The sequence below is a fragment of the Somniosus microcephalus genome, chromosome 11 (genome assembly GCF_052327205.1).
Source record: "Somniosus microcephalus isolate GS21.2 chromosome 11, FLI_Smic_1.0, whole genome shotgun sequence".
Classification (NCBI taxonomy): Eukaryota; Metazoa; Chordata; class Chondrichthyes; order Squaliformes; family Somniosidae; genus Somniosus; species Somniosus microcephalus.
In genome coordinates this window covers 54,566,870-54,584,638 of record NC_140997.1, presented here as the reverse complement: position 1 = coordinate 54,584,638, position 17,769 = coordinate 54,566,870, and the positions used below count along the sequence as shown (strand labels likewise).

Sequence of the window (17,769 nt, the reverse complement as noted above, 5' to 3'; positions counted from 1 at the left end):
TATGCCCCCTAGTTCTAGATTCCCCCACGAGGGGAAACATCCTCCCTGCATCTACCCTGTCAAGCCCCCTCAGAGTCTTTTATGTTTCAATAAGATCACCTCTCATTCTTCTAAACTCCAGTGAGTATAGACCCAACCTGCTGAACCTTTCCTCATAAGACAACGCCTTCATCTCCGGAATCAACCTTCTCTGAACTGCCTCCAATGCAAGTATATCCCACCTTAAATAAGGAGACCAAAACTGTATGCAGTACTCCAGATGTGGTCTCACCACTGCCCTGTACAGTTGTAGCAAGACTTCCCTACTTTTATACTCCATCCCCTTGCAATAAGGGCCAACATTCCATTTGCCTTCCTAATTACTTGCTGTACCTACATGCTAACTTTTAACTCCTGGGTTTTATCAACATCTGACCCAATCACGTCAGGAACAAGAAGCCCAGTGATTTTCTGAACATAATTTCCAGTGGACCTCCAGAGGTAACAAGCCTCTTAAAAGGAGGTTGCATTCCGTTCTTGCAGATTGCTCTGAGATTGCTACAAGAAGCTTTTCTACACCAATGATTCAGAAGCAAGTTCTTGGAGGGCTCCCTGGAGGTACTGTTGGAAGAGTTGAGGCTGAGGAGGGATGTACTGTTTCCCAAAGATTGACATATACCAGGCCTGCAAACAGGTGCAGAGCTGGCCAGCTCCAGGATCAGCACCTGGGTTCATCATTTGAATGATCTGACAAGAGCAGCAAGGGTGAGTACCGCTCTTTATTTCCCCAACTCTCTCAATAATACCTGAAAACAGTTTCCCCATTCTCCCAAGTAGCAGCACAGCGATTGACGCCAAGGGTGGGTTAGACAGTGAGCTACAGGGGGCACATGGTACCACACCCAACACAGATGAGCAGCAGCAGTGGCAGGGACAGCCTAGGAGACGGCTCGCTGGAGGGCGAGGTCCTCTTGTAGCTCTGCTGAGGAGGACAGAGATGCAGATTTCAGGGGCCCAGCTATGAAAAAAAAGCTGCTTGCTTCCCACAAGCAGTTATATAAGGTATTGGAAGGCCTGCCAAGGAGTTTCAGTACCATGGAAAAGTCCACTTGCAGCTTATGTGGGTGTCACCTCATATGGCATCACCACTTTACACTGGAGACTGTGGCCACCTCCAGGGACTCTGCAACCAGGCCTTCACAGCAGAAGTCTACATTACCAGCTTTTGCAGCTTTGCTGGAAGCTCAAACAGTTGCCAACCAGACTATGGGCTCCCCCATAGATAGGGGCTTTCAAGGTGTCACACATCTGCTGTCTGCTCTCCTGCAGATCAGTGGCGCTGCTAAGAACATAAGAACATAAGAAATAGGAGCAGGAGTAGGCCAATCGGCCCCTCGAGCCTGCTCCGCCATTCAATAAGATCATGGCTGATCTGATCCTAACCGCCAAACCACTATCACAGAACCATCTCCTGAATCTAACAGAATTAGACACACGAAATAGGAGCAGGATCAGGCTACACGGCCCCTGGGCCCGCTCCGCTACCCACAGGGCCATGACCGATCCGAACCTAGATTCATGTCCAAATTCCTGCCCGCTCCCCATAACCCTTAATTCCCTTTACTTCTAGGAAACTGTCTATTTCTGTTTTAAATTTATGTAATGATGTAGCTTCTACAGCTTTTTGGGGCAGCATATTCCATGGACCTACCACCCTCTGAGTGAAGTAGTTCCTCCTCATCTCAGTTTTGAAAGAGCAGCCCCTTATTCTAAGACTATGCCCCCTAGTTCTAGTTTCACCCATCATCGGGAACATCCTCCCCGCATCCACCCGATCCAACCCCTTCACAATCTTATATGTTTCAATAAGATCGCCTCTCATTCTTCTGAACTCCAATGAGTAGAGTCCCAATCTACTCAACCTTTCCTCATATGTCCATCCCCTCATCCCCGGGATTAACCAAGTGAACCTTCTTTGTACTGACTCGAGAGCAAGTATGTCTTTTCTTAAGTATGGACACCCAAACTGTATGCAGTATTCCAGGTGCGGTCTCACCAATACCTTGTACAACTGAAGCAATACCTCCCTATTTTTATATTCTATCCCCCTAGCAATGAAAGCCAACATTCCATTGGCCTTCTTAATCACTTGCTGCACCTGCATACTAACCTTTTGAGTTTCGTGCACCAGGACCCCCAGATCCCTTTGTACTTCAGTACTTTCCAGTTTCTTGCCATTAAGATAATAACTTGCTCTACGATTTTTCCTGCCAAAGTGCATAACCTCACACTTTCCAGTATTGTATTCCATCTGCCAAATCTCTGCCCACTTACTTAGCCTGTCTATGTCCCCTTGCAGGTTTTTTATGTCCTCCTCACTCACTACTTTCCCCCCCATCTTAGTATCATCTGCAAACTTTGATATGTTACACTCGGTCCCCTCCTCCAAATCGTTAATATAGATTGTAAAGAGTTGGGGACCCAGCACTGACCCCTGCGGAACACCACTAGTTACTGATTGCCAGTCTGAGAATGAACCATTTATCCCAACTCTCTGCCTTCTGTTAGATAGCCAATCCTCTATCCATGCCAGAATATTACCCCCAATCCCGTGATTTTTTATCTTAAGCAATAATCTTTTGTGTGGCACCTTGTCAAATGCCTTTTGGAAGTCTAAATACACTACGTCCACTGGTTCCCCTTTATCCACCCTATATGTTACTTCCTCAAAGAACTCCAGCAAATTTGTCAAACATGACTTCCCTTTCATAAAACCATGCTGACTTTGTCCTATTAAATTATGATTATCCAAATGTCCTGTTACTGTCTCCTTAATAATGGACTCCAAAATTTTACCTACCACAGATGTTAGGCTAACCGGTCCATAGTTTCCAGCCTTCTATCTACTGCCCTTTTTAAATAAGGGTGTTACATTAGCAGTTTTCCAGTCTGCTGGGACCTTTGCCAAGTCCAGGGAGTTTTGGAAAATTATTACCAATGCATCCACAATCCCTACCGCCACTTCCCTCAAGACCCTAGGATGTAAACCATCCGGTCCAGGTGATTTATCCGCCTTGAGTCCCATTATTTTACCAAGTACCACTTCCTTAGTGATTTTGATCGTGTTTAGCTCGTCCCCCCCTATAGCCCCCTGTTTGTCCAGTGTTGGGATATTCTTAGTGTCCTCTACTGTAAAGACTGATACAAAATATTCATTCAGTGTTTTTGCCATCTCCATATTTCCCACCATTAATTTCCCGGTCTCATCCTCTAAGGGACCAACATTTACTTTAGCCACCCTTTTTTTTTATATAACTATAAAAACTCTTACTATCTGTTTTTATATTTTTTGCTAATTTACTTTCATAATCTATCTTCCCTTTCTTAATTAATCTTTTTGTTATTTTTTGCTGTCTTTTAAAGTCTTCCCAATCCTCTATCCTCCCACTAGATTTGGCTACCTTATATGCCCTTGTTTTTAGTCGAATACTATCCTTAATTTCTTTACTTAGCCACGGATGGCTGTCTTTTCTTTTACACCCTTTTCTTCTCAGTGGAATATATATTTTTTGGAAGTTGTAAAATAACTCCTTAAATGTACACCACTGATCATGTATCGTCTTACCCTTTAATCTATTTTCCCAATCCACTCTACTCAATTCTGCTCTCATACCTTCATAGTCTCCTTTATTCAAGCTTAGCACGCTTGTTTGAGATCCAACCTTCTCACCCTCTAATTGAATATGGAATTCAACCATGTTATGGTCACTCATTCCAAGGGGATCCTTTACTAGGACATTTTTAATTAATCCTGTCTCGTTACACAGGACCAGATCTAAGGTTGCTTGCCCCCTGGTCGGTTCAGTTACATACTGCTCAAGAAACCCATCCCTAATACACTCAATGAACTCATCCTCAAGGCAGCCCTGCCCAATTTGATTTGTCCAATTAATATGATAGTTAAAATCCCCCATAATTATAGATGTTCCCTTATTACAAGCCTCAACTATTTCCTGATTGATACTCCGTCCAACAGAGTTGCAACTGTTCGGAGGCCTATAGACCACGCCCACTAGTGTTTTTTTCCCCTTATTATTCCTTATCTCCACCCAAACTGTTTCATTATCCTGATCTTTTGACCCAATATCATTTCTCTGTGTTACAGTGATTCCTTCCTTTATTAACATAGCCACCCCACCTCCCCTTCCTTCCTGCCTGTCCTTCCTGATCGTTAAATAACCTGGTATGTTTAATTCCCAGGCATTGTCACCCTGCAGCCATGTTTCTGTAATGGCCACAAGATCATACCCATATGTAGTTATTTGTGCCATTAACTTGTCTATTTTGTTACGAATGCTACGTGCATTCAGATAGAGAACTTTCAAAGATGTTTTGTGACACTTAGTTCCTGCTTTTGCCCTTTTTATTACTTTACCTTTTACTCCATACCTTCTGCCCCTTCCTGACATGCTCTGGTTTTTAATTTCCCCACTGCTACCTAAGTCTATGACCTTCTCTGTTGTCATTTTTATTATTTGCTCTCTAGGAACCTCCCCCCCCACTAGTTAGTTTAAAGCCCTCTCTACAGCCCTAGTTATATGATCCGCCAGGACTCTAGTCCCAGCACTGGCCAAGTGAAGCCCGTCCCAACGGAACAGCTCCCTCCTGCCCCAGTACTGGTGCCCAGTGTCCCAGGAAGCAAAACCCATTTCTCCCACACCAGTCTTTGAGCCACGCAGTTAACTCTCTAATTTTATTTGTCCTAGCCAAATTCGCTCGTGGCTCAGGTACCCTTGTGGTTCTGCTTTTTAATTTGGCCCCTAGCTGCTCAAACTCCCTCAGCAGAACCTCCTTCTGATGCAGCCCCATGGCAGTGGTGCAATGGGAGAGTTACCCTCAGGATGTCAGCACGTCTGCTCCCTCATCGCCACTCAGCCAATAACCGCCACGGTGCCTGAAAGCCAGCTGGGCCAGACATGGCCCCGGCAGCAGCCGATTTGTCGCTATCTGCGGCCGGGCCCACACAGGTTCGAGCTCCCAGAGGTCGCTGGCCACGAGCATCTCAAGGGTTCCAACATGAGCAGCAGCAGTCTTCCACCAGAGTCGCTGGAACCACGGAGGGAGCACCTCAGAGGAATAGCAGAGTTAGTAAACTTTCTGTTAAGAAAGGAACTATGTGTTGACACTTGGGTGAGAGATGAATTGAAGGCAGTTATTGTGTTTGTCATTAAATGAATCACCTTTGTCACTTTGGTCTGCACTGTCTTTTCATTGCAGCATCTGAGTCTGCATTGTCGGTATATCAATCATATAAAAGTTAGTTGAATGGTGATGTATCAGTTGGCCCAGGTGACCTGCTTGATGTAGCTATGCACTGCAAACTTGGGAGATGTGGGTGATGTCGTCTGGAATGTGGCTGAGGCAAAAAAGTTAAGGGCAGCGGTGACTTGAGAGCCACGGGCAAAGCATGACCACCTGGGCCAGCAGGCACTGTTGTAGGAAGCTGCATAGATCAGCGACAGCCTGCCTGGTGAAGCGTGGACACCTGATGCAGTGCTCCTCAGGTATATCCAGGAAAATGAGTCTTGGCCTATAAACCCTGGGCTGGATTAAAGCCTTTTGCGAACAGCCTCCCTCACCTCTTGTCTTCTAACATGAATGCTTGTCCCGGTCATTGCTGCTCCACTTCCTCCAACTGTTCCTCCATGCAAAGCAATGATGAAAAAATGGTGCCTATGATAAATTGGCTTAATTAAGAACAAAAACAGAAATAAGCAATCTGCTAGCTCAAAATTCCCTTGGGAATCCACAATAGCACACAAATCCCTATGATCTTGAGTGCCCCTTTAAATAGTGCTTCCAGTCAATCAGACAGTGGCTGATTGGCTGCAGATCGGGGCTTCTGTCCCATCCAGTTACCTCAGCCACCTAAATGAAGTCAGGAGTTAAAATGGCTGCCAGTGCGACTACAGCAGGAATGGGGCGGTAAGTTGAATCGATTGATTTTAACAGCCTCCTGCCCCGTTCCCGCTGGTCGGGGTGGGTTCAGATCCCTGTATCCATGTTCTTCATCCTGTGTACTATATAATAACACCTGCTTCACAGAAGTAGAACACTGCTGGATTTATTTAACAGGGAATAATGGATACTTCGGACTAAATCTAAGATAGTGCTTTCATCAAAGAGTTCAGATGACATCATAAACTTTGACAGTGAAGCTGAAATGCTTTTAACCACTCAATCCCTGAATGAGATCATGTCCTTGCATTTGTTATTTTTATAACACACGTACTGCAGATTTGTTGAGGCAATGTTATTCCTTTTGGAGTCTTTTTACCTTTCCCCACAGTTGGTGTTGTAGCTAACACTGAGAATCAGTCTGCTTAATGTAGCTGATGTGTAATGACACTTACTCCAAAAGATTATTGATTGCAATATTGAGTGACAGTTCTCATTGCAAGGACAGAACACGCATGTTATAAGTGGAAAAATAGGCACCTGGAAAATATATTAGTTTCCATACAATGATGTCATAAATTACAATTATGAATTTCGAGTGGTGTATGAATTTCAGCAAAATCTTGAAATTAATCAACAGCTTTTAACTCTCTCCGATTGTTACTGTTTGTAGTGCACGGTGACTAACATATATTGAAGAATTTTCTTGAATTGTTTCCTTAAATTATGAAAATGCTGAACACAGACTATGAGCTTTTCAGAACAATCAACATCGGGGAAATTCAAAGCCTGAGGTTTCCAGTCACCAGTTAGCCACATACTGGAGGCACCGCTCATGTATAAACATCAAGGTGTCTGTAACAGTTAGTGCTGTTGCTTCCAGTTTACAGATTCCACTTCAGTTACCCACCTTTGGAGAATGTGGCATAGTGGCATAGTGGTTAGCACTGTTGCCTCACAGTGCTGGGGACCCGGGTTCGAATCTGGCCTCGGGTGACTGTCTGTGTGGAGTTTGCACATTCTCCCCGTGTTTGCGTGGGTTTCCTCCGGGTGCTCCGGTTTCCTCCCACAGTCCAAAGATGTGCGGGTTAGGTTGATTGGCTATGATAAATTGACCCTTAGTGTTAGGGGGATTAAATACGTGGGGTTACGGGGATAGAGCGGGATATGTGTTGGTGTAGGGGTTACGGGGATCGGGTGGGATATGTGTTGGTGCAGGCTTGATGGGCCGAATGGCCTCTATCTGCACTGTGGGGTTTCTGTGATTCTGTGAATGAGGTAAAATAAATTTATATAGCGCCTTTCACGACCACCGGACATCTTAAAGCACTTTTACAGCCAATGAAGTACTTTTGGAGTGTAGTCACTGTTGTAATGTGGGAAACGTGGCAGCCAACTTTCGCACAGCAAGCTCCCACAAACAGCAATATGATAATGACCAGATAATCTGGTTTTTTTTTGTTATGTTGATTGAGAGATAAATATTGGCCAGAACACTGGGGATAACTCCCCTGCTCTTCTTTGAAATAGTGCCATGGGATCTTTTATGTCCACTTGAGAGGGCAGACAGGGTCTTGGTTTAATATTTCATCCGAAAGACGGCATCTCCAATGGTGCAGCACTCCCTCAGCACTTCACTGGAGTGTCAGCCTAGCTTTATGTGCTCAAGTTCCATGGAGTGAGACTTGAACCCACAACCTTCTGACTCAGAGGCGAGTGTGCTACCCACTGACCCACAGGTAATGAGATCTTGTGGGATAGCAGGAGATTCTGATCTTGTACTTTACACTCTTGCCAAATGCAGGAATGTTGCTGGGCTGGAAGTTGTGCAGTGTGAATAAAGAACTGATAAAGCTGATTCTGGTGTTCAACCTGAAGTCTAATATATTGTGGGATTGGTAATATGGCATTGTAACACAACAACTACTACCACAACTAATACTACAACCACAACTAATACCACTACCACTACAACCACAACTACTATCACCATTACTACCAGTCCTACTACTTTTTTTTCATTCACAGGATGTGGGCATCATTGGCAACCCCAGCATTTGTTGCCCATTCCTAATTGCCCTTGAGAAGGTGGTGGTGAGCTGCCTTCTTGAACCGCTGCAGTCCACAATGCTGTTGGGTAGGGAGTTTCAGGATTTTGATCCAGCGACGATGAAGGAATGGCGATATATTTCCAAGTCAGGATGAAGTGTGACTTGGAGGGAAACTTTGAGGTGGTGGTGTTCCCATGCGCCTGTTGCCCTTGTCCTTCTAGGTGGTAGAGGTTGCAGGTTTGGGAGGTGCTGTCATAGAATCATAGAATGGTTACAGCACAGAAGGAAGCCATTTGACCCATCGAGCCTGTGACGACTCTCTGCAAGAGCACTTCAGCTAGTCCCACTCCCCCGCCCTTTACCCGCAGCCCTGCAATTTTTTTTCCTTCAGGTACTTATCCAATTTCCTTTTGAAAGCCACAATTGAATCTGCCTCCACCACCCTTCCAGGCAGTGCATTCCAGATCATAACCACTCGCTGCATAAAATTTTTTTTCCTCCTGTCACCTTTGGTTCATCTGCCAATCACCTTAAATCTGTGTCCTCTGGTTCTCGACCCTTCCGCCAATGGGAACAGTTTCTCTCTATCTACTCTGTCTAGACCCCTCATGATTTTGAACATCTCTTATCAAATCTCCTTGCAACCTTCTCTGCTCTAAAGAGAGCAACCCCAGCTTCTCCAGTCTATCCACGTAACTGAAGTCCCTCATCCCTGGAATCATTCTTGTAAACCTTTTCTGCACCCTCTCTAAGGCCTTCACATCCTTCCTGAAGTGCGGTGCCCAGAATTAGACACAATAATCCAGTTGAGGCCGAACCAGTGTTTTATAAAGGTTCATCGTAACCTCCTTGCTTTTGTACTCTATACCTCTATTTATGAAGCCCGGGATCCTGTATGCTTTTTAATTGCTTTCTCAACCTGCACTGGCACCTTCAACGATTTGTGCACCTATACCCCGAGGTCTCTCTGTTCATGCACCCCATTTAGAATTGTACCCTTTAGTTTATATTGCCTCTCATCCTCATTCTTCCTATCAAAATGTATCACTGTCGAAGAAGCCTTGGCGAGTTGCTGCAGTGCATCTTGTAGATGGTACACAATACAGCCATGGTACGCCGGTGGTGGAGGGAGTGAATGTTTAAGGTGGTGGATGGGGTGCCAATCAAGCGGGCTGCTTTGTCTTGGATGGTGTCGAGCTTCTTGAGTGTTATTGGAGCTGCACTCATCCAGACAAGTGGAGAGTATACCATCACACTCTTGACTTGTGCCTTGTAGATGCTGGAAAGGCTTTGGGGAGACAAGAGGTGAGTCACTTGCCGCAGAATACCCAGCCTCTGACCTGCTCTTGTAGCCACAATATTTATGTGGCTGGTCCAGTTAAGTTTCTGGTCAATGGTGACCCCCAGGATTTTGATGGTAGGGGATTCAACAATGGTAATGCCATTGAATATAAAGGGGAGGTGGTTAGACTTTCTCTTGTTCGAGATAGCCATTGCCTGGCACTTGTGTGGTGTGAATATTACTTGCCACTTATCATGCCAAGCCTGAATGTTGTCCAGGTCTTGTTGCATGCGGGCATGGACTGTTTCATTATCTGAGGAGTTGTGAATGGCGCTGAACACTGTTCAGTCATTAGCGAACATCCCCATTTCTGACCTTATGATGGAGGGAAGGTCATTGATGAAGCAGCTGAAGATGGTTGGGCCTAGGATACTGCCCTGAGGAGCTCCTGTAGCAATGTCCTGGGGCTGAGATGATTGGCCTCCAACAACCACAACCATCTTCCTTTGTGCTTGGTATGACTCCAGTCAATGGAGAGTTTCCCCCCCAATTCCCATTGACTTCAGTTTTACTAGGGCTCCTTGATGCCACACTTGGTCAAATGCTGCCTTGATGTCAAAGGCAGTTACTCAACTAACCACTGGAATTCAGCTCTTTTGTCCATGTTTGGACCAAGGCTGTAATGCGGTCTGGAAACGAGTGGTCCTGGCGGAATATAAACTAAGCATCGGTGAGCATGTTATTGGTGAGTAAGTGCCACTTGATAGCACTGTTGAGGACACCGTCCATCACTTTGATGAAGATTGAAAGTAGACTGATGGGGCGGTAACTGGCTGGATTGGATTGTCCTACTTTTTGTGGACAGGACATAGCTGGGTAATTTTCTACTTTGCTGGGTAAATGCCAGTGTTGTAGCTGTACTGGAACAGCTTGGCTAGAGGCACGACTAGTTCTGGAGCACAAGTCTTCAGCACTACAGCCGGGATGTTGTCGGGGCCCACAGCCTTTCCTGTATCCAGTGCGCTCAGCCATTTCTTGATAGCACGTGGAGTGAATCGAATTGGCTGAAGGCTGGTATCTGTGATGGTGGGGACCTCAGGAGGAGGCTGATATGGATCATCCACTCGGTACTTCTGGCTGAAGATGGTTGTGAACGCTTCAGCCTTGTCTTTTGCACTCAAGTGCTGGGCTCCACCATCATTCAGGATGAGAATGTCGTTGGATCCTCCTCCTCCCGTTAGTTGTTTAATTGTCCACCACCATTCATGACTGGATGTGGCAGGACTGCAGAGCTTTGATCTGATCCATTGATTGGAGGATCACTTCTCCCAGTCTATAAATATATTAAGAGTAAGAGGATAACTAAAGAAAGGGTAGGGCCTATTAGAGATCACGAGAGTAATCTGTGTGTGGAGGTGGGAGATGTTGGTAGGGTTCCTAATGAATACTTTGCATGTGTTTTCACAAAGGAGAGGGGCGAAGCAGACATTGCTATCGGGGGGGGGGGGGGGGTGGGGAGGAGTGTGAAATATTAGATGAAATAAGCATAGTGAGAGAGGAAGTATTAAGGGGTTTAGCAGCTTTTAAAGCGGATAAATCCCCAGGCCCGGATGAAATGTATCCCAGGCTGTTAAGCGAAGCAAAAGAGGAAATAGCAGAGGCCCTGACCATCGCTTTCCAATCCTCTCTGGCTTCAGGTGTGGTGCCGGAGGACTGGAGGACTGCTAATGTGGTATCCTTGTTTAAAAAGGGAGAAAAGGATAGACCAAGTAATTACAGGCCAGTCAGCCTAACCTCGGTGGTGGGAAAATTATTGGAACAAATTCTGAAGGACAGGATAAATCTTCATTTAGAAAGACACGGATTAATCAAGGATAGTCAGCACGGATTTGTTAAGGGTAGGTCGTGTCTGACAAACTTGATTGATTTTTTTGAGGAGGTAACAAAGAGTGTAGATGAGGGTAGTGCATTTGATGTAGTGTATATGGACTTTAGCAAGGCTTTTGATAAGGTGCCACATGGCAGACTGGTCACGAAGTTAAAAGCCTATGGGATCCAGGGCAAAGTGTCAAGTTGGATTCAAAACTGGCTCGGAGACAGGAAGCAGAGGGTAATGGCTGTTTCCAGTGGGGTTCCGCAGGGCTCAGTACTCGGTCCCTTGCTTTTTGTGGTATATATCAATGATCATGACTTGAATATAGGGGGTATGATTAAGAAGTTTGCAGATGATAAAATCAGCTGTGTGGTTGATACCGAAGAAGGAAGCTGTAGACTGCAGGAAGATATCAATAAATTAGTCAGGTGGGCAGAACAGTGGCAAATGGAATTCAATCTGGAGAAGTGTGAGGTAATGCATTTGGGGAGGGCTAACAAGGAAAGGGAATACACATTAAATGGTAGGACACTGAGTAGTGTAGAGGAACAAAGGGACCTTGGAGTGCATGTCCACAGATCCCTGAAGGTAGCAGGCCAAGTAGATAAGGTGGTTAAGAAGGCATATGGAATGCTTGCCTTTATTAGCCGTGGCATAGAATACAAGAGCAGGGGGGTTATGCTTCAACTGTATAAAACACTAGTTAGGCCTCAGCTAGAGTACTGTGTGCAGTTCTGGTCACCACATTACAGGAAAGATGTGATTGCACTAGAGAGCGTACAGAGGAGATTTACAAGGATGTTGCCGAGAGTAGAGAATCTTAGCTATGAGGAAAGAGTGGATAGGCTGGGTCTGTTTTCCTTGGAACTGAGGAGGCTGAGGGGAGACCTTATTGAGGTGTATAAAATTATGAGGGGCATAGATAAAGTGGATAGAAAGGACCTATTTCCCTTAGCAGAGGGGTCAAAAACCAGGGGGCACAGATTTAAAGTAATTGGGGGAAGGTTTAGAGGGAATTTGAGGGGAAATTTCTTCACCCAGAGGGTTGTGGGGGTCTGGAACTCACTGCCTGAAAGGGTGGTAGAGGCAGGAACCCTAACCACATTTAAAAAGTACTTGGATGTGCACTTGGGATGCTGTAACCTGCAGGGCTACGGACCAAGAACTGGGAAGTGGGATTAGGCTGGATAGCTCTTTGTTGGCCGGCGCGGACACGATGGGCCGAAATGGCCTCCTTCCGTGCTGTAACTTACTATGATAACATGCTGCTTCCGCATTACTATTACCACCAGCACTGCCACTGCTACTACTTGCATTTATTTTGCAGCTTTAATGTAGAGAAACACCCCAAGGCGCTTCACAAAGGCATTTTTAAGATTTTCACAGAATGTTACTGCATCGGTTTTTGGATGAATGGGCTACAATACGTAATCCAGTGGCAGGGTCCATACCGAGCAATTCGGCACTGTCCAGAATGTTAACATCTTAGAATCATTTAACCTTTATCTTTCTTGCCACATTTTAGTTATTCTGTTTTATTGAAATAACATGCTTACAGAATGTTTAGTGTGTAATTCTGTCAGGCTTATTGATTGTTTTTAATAATCACTTGATTAATGCAAAAGTCTTGCACTTCCTCCTTAACAGAACCACCTTGAGTTCTTCAGCACTCGTCTCAGTACTTCTGAATATTGAAAACCATTCACTTCCACTTGAGTAATGATCTCAATTGACAATGGCTAGTTGTTAATTACATTTGACTATAGTTGGTTGTTACTTTCACTTGAACAGTGCTGCTATGTTTATTCCCCCCATGCCTTCTAATCGTTTCACTTGTCATTGGCATTGTAGGTGTGTGCGGATCACTGACACTGGACTTGGCTATCTTTCCACAATGTCTTCCCTGCGCAGTCTGTACCTGAGATGGTGTTGCCAGGTGAGTTTTGCAATATTCACACATTCAAGGAAAAGTTATTTCCAAAGACAAACTGATAACTAAAAAAAAAGGCATAGAAACAGTCAAGTCAATCAGCCTGCCATAGTAACACTGAATATTGTCAGAATCAATATTGCAGCATCATGCTCGGTGACATCATCATTACATAGGGCAGGATTTTCATTGGGTCGTGGAGGCGGGATTGGAGGCGTGCGGGGGGTTAAAATCTCAAAATTGGGGGGCACGAACCCATCCTGCCCTCAACCCGCCTCCATGCCAGTTTCAAAGGAGGCGGGTACCCGCCCCGCACTGGGACTCGCCTCCCCGAGGCGGGAAGGGGATTAGTGCCAATTAATTGCCTGTTAACAGGTAGTTAACAGGCAGTTTTTAGCCTAATCCCTATTTTTATTGCTGAAGTGTGGGATTCCCGACGGCTCCAAACCACGGCAAGTTAGCGAGGCGGGCCGTCGGGATGAAGGGCTTGGAGGGGTCGAGATGTCTGGTGTTCAGGTGAGTGATGGGTGCATGAGTGCAGAGGTAAGTGTGTTTGGTGTGTGTAAAGTGTTTAAAGAAGTTTTACTTACCTTTACTTACCTTTACAACCTTCCTTCCTTCAGGTCTCGGGAGTCCATCATCTCACCGGCACAGAAAGCAGAATGGCCGCGAGCTGTCAAAAGTTGCAGCATTCAGCTTTCTGTTCTGGAGAGATCTCTAAATCAGCCTGAGAGGAAGGAATTAACTTGGGAGTACAAATTGTCAGTGTTTGATGGCTTCAAAGAGCTGTCAAATGCTGATATTTCATCTGTCAAAAGCTTTTGACAGATGAAATGTCAATCTGTGACGTCACCTGTTGCCGGGTGGCCCTTAACTGGCCTGCTCCCCCAGCGGGCTCAACAAGGTCAATCAAGTGAAAATCCCGTGGGATGGCCATAACTCGATGGAGGCGGGACTACAACCCCGAAAGTTGTAGTCCCGCCTCCTACACGCCTCCTCAATCAAAATCCAGCCCATAGTGTTCACAGCGATAGATTCATACAAATATATAGTGTTGGCAGTGTGCTCAGTATTAGCATTAGCATAGATATATCATAACAATATTAATACAGGTACAACATTGAGAGTGGTTGTATTAATACAGATCTTTTTCCAAGTTGGTAGATTTAAAATTAAGCAAACTGCACAATGACAGAATCAATACAGGCACAGGATTTTCAGTAAATTAATATGTACTTAATACATTTGCCTTGTAAACAGTGATGGGGATAAGCAAGCAGTGCAGGTAATGAAAAAAGGAGTTGTAGAACTGTTGTTCAGTGACTAAAGGCTGTTTCCAAACATGTGGATTTAGATAAAGATCTAAGTACTCATGAAAAAAATCCTATTTATTGCAAACTTGCAGGAGAGTTGCTGGATTGGACACCATCTTTAGTATCAGTAGTCATGGTGCTGCAGCACCAGTTGGGATCTATGATATGCCAGGGTTTGTTATTGTCTGTTTTCTTGCTGAAAGCAATACAATCGGTCCCTGGGGATACCTCTCTCTAAATGAGCTGATTGAGATTATCTGCACCTTCCTCGAGTTACCACACACTCACCCCATACCAACAGAAGCCAATGCAATTCATATCTATGGAATAATGTCGGGGTGAATAACTTATTCATATCCTTCTTTCCACAGGTACAAGATTTTGGTTTACAGCATCTCTTTGGAATGAGGAGTTTACGATTACTTTCATTAGCAGGTGACTAATTTCAGCTTTATTAAACATTCCAATATCTGCCGATTTCATGTGACCTATTTCATGTTAAAAAAATAGAAGGATATTTGACTTTTCCACTTGAGGGATGACAGTGCAGGAAAATGAACACTGCCGGGTCACACATAGCATGTGTTTGATTCAGAGCACACCTCCCTCTACTTCTACATTGTAACTGCAACTTAGGAAAACACTGCTTACTGCACTGGTGTGATATTTATGGGGTTGATTTTCCCAGCAGCTGAGATCATTGTTGGGGAGGGGGGTGGGGGAGGCGGGGGGGGTAGGGTCCTAGGCGGGCAGTGAACCCAAATGCCGTGCCAGTGTGAGGCCTCATTATCACATGCTTGATAGTCTGGATGGCTGATCACAATGGCAGAAGGCCATGCCGCCCACCTGCGTAATTTCTGGCAGAAGCCCCGACCACTCTGATCTCTCTGTCCTCGGGCTATTGCATTGTTCCAATGAAGCTCAACGTAAGCTCGAGGAACAGCACCTCATCTTTCGATTGGGCACTTTGCAGCCTGCCGGACTCAACATTGAGTTCAACAATTTCAGATAATTATCCCTGCCCCCATTTTTCATGCAGTATGATTTTTGCCATTCCCATTTGCAACATTTTATCTTTCCTGCCTCTTACAAAAGTACAGGATGTTCTTTCTATTTCTTCCTCCCCTCCTAACACCTCCCCCCCCCCCCCGCCCGCCCCGCTGTCTCTGCACCTGCTTAATTATCTGTTACATCTCCAGCTTTTTCCAGTTCTGATGAAGGGTCCCAGACCTGAAACGTTAACTCTGTTTCTCTCTCCACGGATGCTGCCTGGCCTGCTGAGTATTTCCAGCATTTTCTGTTGTTATTTCATCATATTTAAAGGGTGAATGCACCTCTTAAAGGGAGGTTGCATTCATTTACTTTCAAGACTTTGACAGCTACAAATTGTGAATTTGATGAAGCTTTCAGATAGCAGGCAAGGAGGCGAAAGATTTTCTGGCCTGAAGGTGTTATTGTCTGAGGTGAGGACCAGAAAGGATGTGCTTTTCTCACAACATGGGAAGAAGGTGCCCTACAATTTGGCGAAGAAGCATGTCTTGAAGTCGCAGATCAGGTCCACAGCAGGGACATCACCCCAAGGACCTAGATACAGTACCACAAGAGATTTAATGATCTCACAAGTACAGCAAAAGTGAGTACAGCCAGTCCTTTTCACATCTCTTGTACCTACTCACAGTTATTCTCCTCCAGCATTCAGAGCAGTGACTACTCTTGCATCCCATCCCTCAAAACTAATCACAAGGCATCTCCTTTCATTCTCACTCCTAAAATAAACTCACCTGCTGCTTGCTATCTCCACTGCTTCCACTCATCTGCTGTCAATTGCACAACTTGCAATTCCTCTCATGACTCCTTCCTCAGTTCACACTCGAGCCACTTCCCATTCCAAACCTTCCCTTTCTCCTAGCATCTATCTTAGTCTCCCTCTCAGGTTATGCACTACATGCAGAAGCCCCATGCATGTGCACTTACCTTCTCGGTATCCATTCATAACATTCTCCTTCTCCTTCTGCAGGAGAAGACAGTGCACAACAGAAGGCAGAGAGATACGAGTGGTGGAGCAACACCATTGTGGCCCTCACCCAGATGGAACAGGAGGCACAGTAAGAGCTTTAGAGATGGCGAGGCTGGCAATTCCTCTGAGCAGGGTGACTGCTCATCACTTGAATCTCTTCATGAACCGCAAGCAATTGCACTTTCAGACAACTTTAAAAGATGAACCAACGTGGACAAGCCTCTCAATGCCATCCTAACTCTTGTTCTTCTCTTCTTTCCTCTAGGTCCCTTACATCAACAGGAACCCGATCAGTAACCTGCTGAAGAAGACACCTCCGTGGACAACATCCCTCCTGAGGAATCACCGTCACACACTACATCCCTCCCAGGCACCAGCACAGAGATTGGCACCCTTGACGGGGGGGCATAGATAGTGAGTTAGTGGGGCTCACATCTGGTGAAATGCACAGCACAAGTAAGCAGGAACAGCTACTGAATTGGGGTGCGACCCAGATGCAGCGTACACTCCTAATGAGGCCAGTGGCAGGATGACATGAAAGGGTGTGCGGCCCTCATTTGATTATTATCAGCGAACTGCGGGTGCAAATTGTGGCCCCAGAGGCAGCTGGTGGGTCCCTGGAAGAACAAAGGTCAGCTAACTCAGACGTTGGCCTAGGCAGTAAGATGAGTCTGGAAATGGTGGAGGGTGGGGGGTGGGGGCAGCAATTGTGAGGGGGCGAGTGGTGTTTGGCAGCGACCTGTGGAATTAATGTGGAACCAGAGGAGCACTCCTGCTCTTCCCGTATCCAAAATAAGGTAAGTAAAAAAAATTAACTTAACCTTTCAGGATACATCTTCTTACGGTCCCTTTAAGGACCGCTGTTTTGACTGAGAATACTGACCGCAGCATCTGATCAGTCACTAACACATTTTATATAGGGGGCCTGAAACAGCTGTTAGGCACCCTATTTGCATATGCAAAGGGCCTAACACCTGTTTCAGGCACAGGCCCTGGACGCATATACAGAAACCTTTACCAATATGGCGGCAACGTTCCCCCCCTAATTTTTTTGGGTGCGCAGCCCCTTTAACGGGCTGCACTACCCATTCAAGGTTTCGCACATGCGCAAAATTTCACATTGGAAAAGCCGGTCCCAGGCTGCGCGGGAACGGCAAACATCTGTGCGGCCCCGCAGCTTAGAGGGAACATTGCTTGGCGGGTGGTGCATTTATGGTACGGAATGTGCATGCGCACAACGCCCACCATATTGGATGCTTAGGCACCCATTTTTGCCTAGAAAACGGGCACGGCGTCAACCAATTTCTAGGCCTTGCTGTCTAGGCTCACGCATGAAGAATGGCCAATTAGGTGAAGTGCCAATTAG

General features: G+C 45.6%; 1 protein-coding gene across 5 annotated transcripts in view; it reads left to right on the top strand.

The window, feature by feature from the left end:
- The window catches only part of fbxl16 (F-box and leucine-rich repeat protein 16), a 211,075-nt gene that overhangs the window by 189,496 nt on the left and 3,810 nt on the right, over nt 1-17,769 (top strand). For all 5 annotated transcript variants that reach the window (XR_015079945.1, XM_086000676.1, XM_086000679.1 and 2 more), the window contains exons 4-5: nt 12,995-13,079; nt 14,758-14,821. Coding sequence is in view for 4 of the 5 variants with exons in the window: in XM_086000676.1 (XP_085856802.1) it covers nt 12,995-13,079; nt 14,758-14,821 (149 nt within the window). In the remaining variant the exon portion in view is untranslated. The remainder of the gene's footprint in view (nt 1-12,994; nt 13,080-14,757; nt 14,822-17,769) is intronic.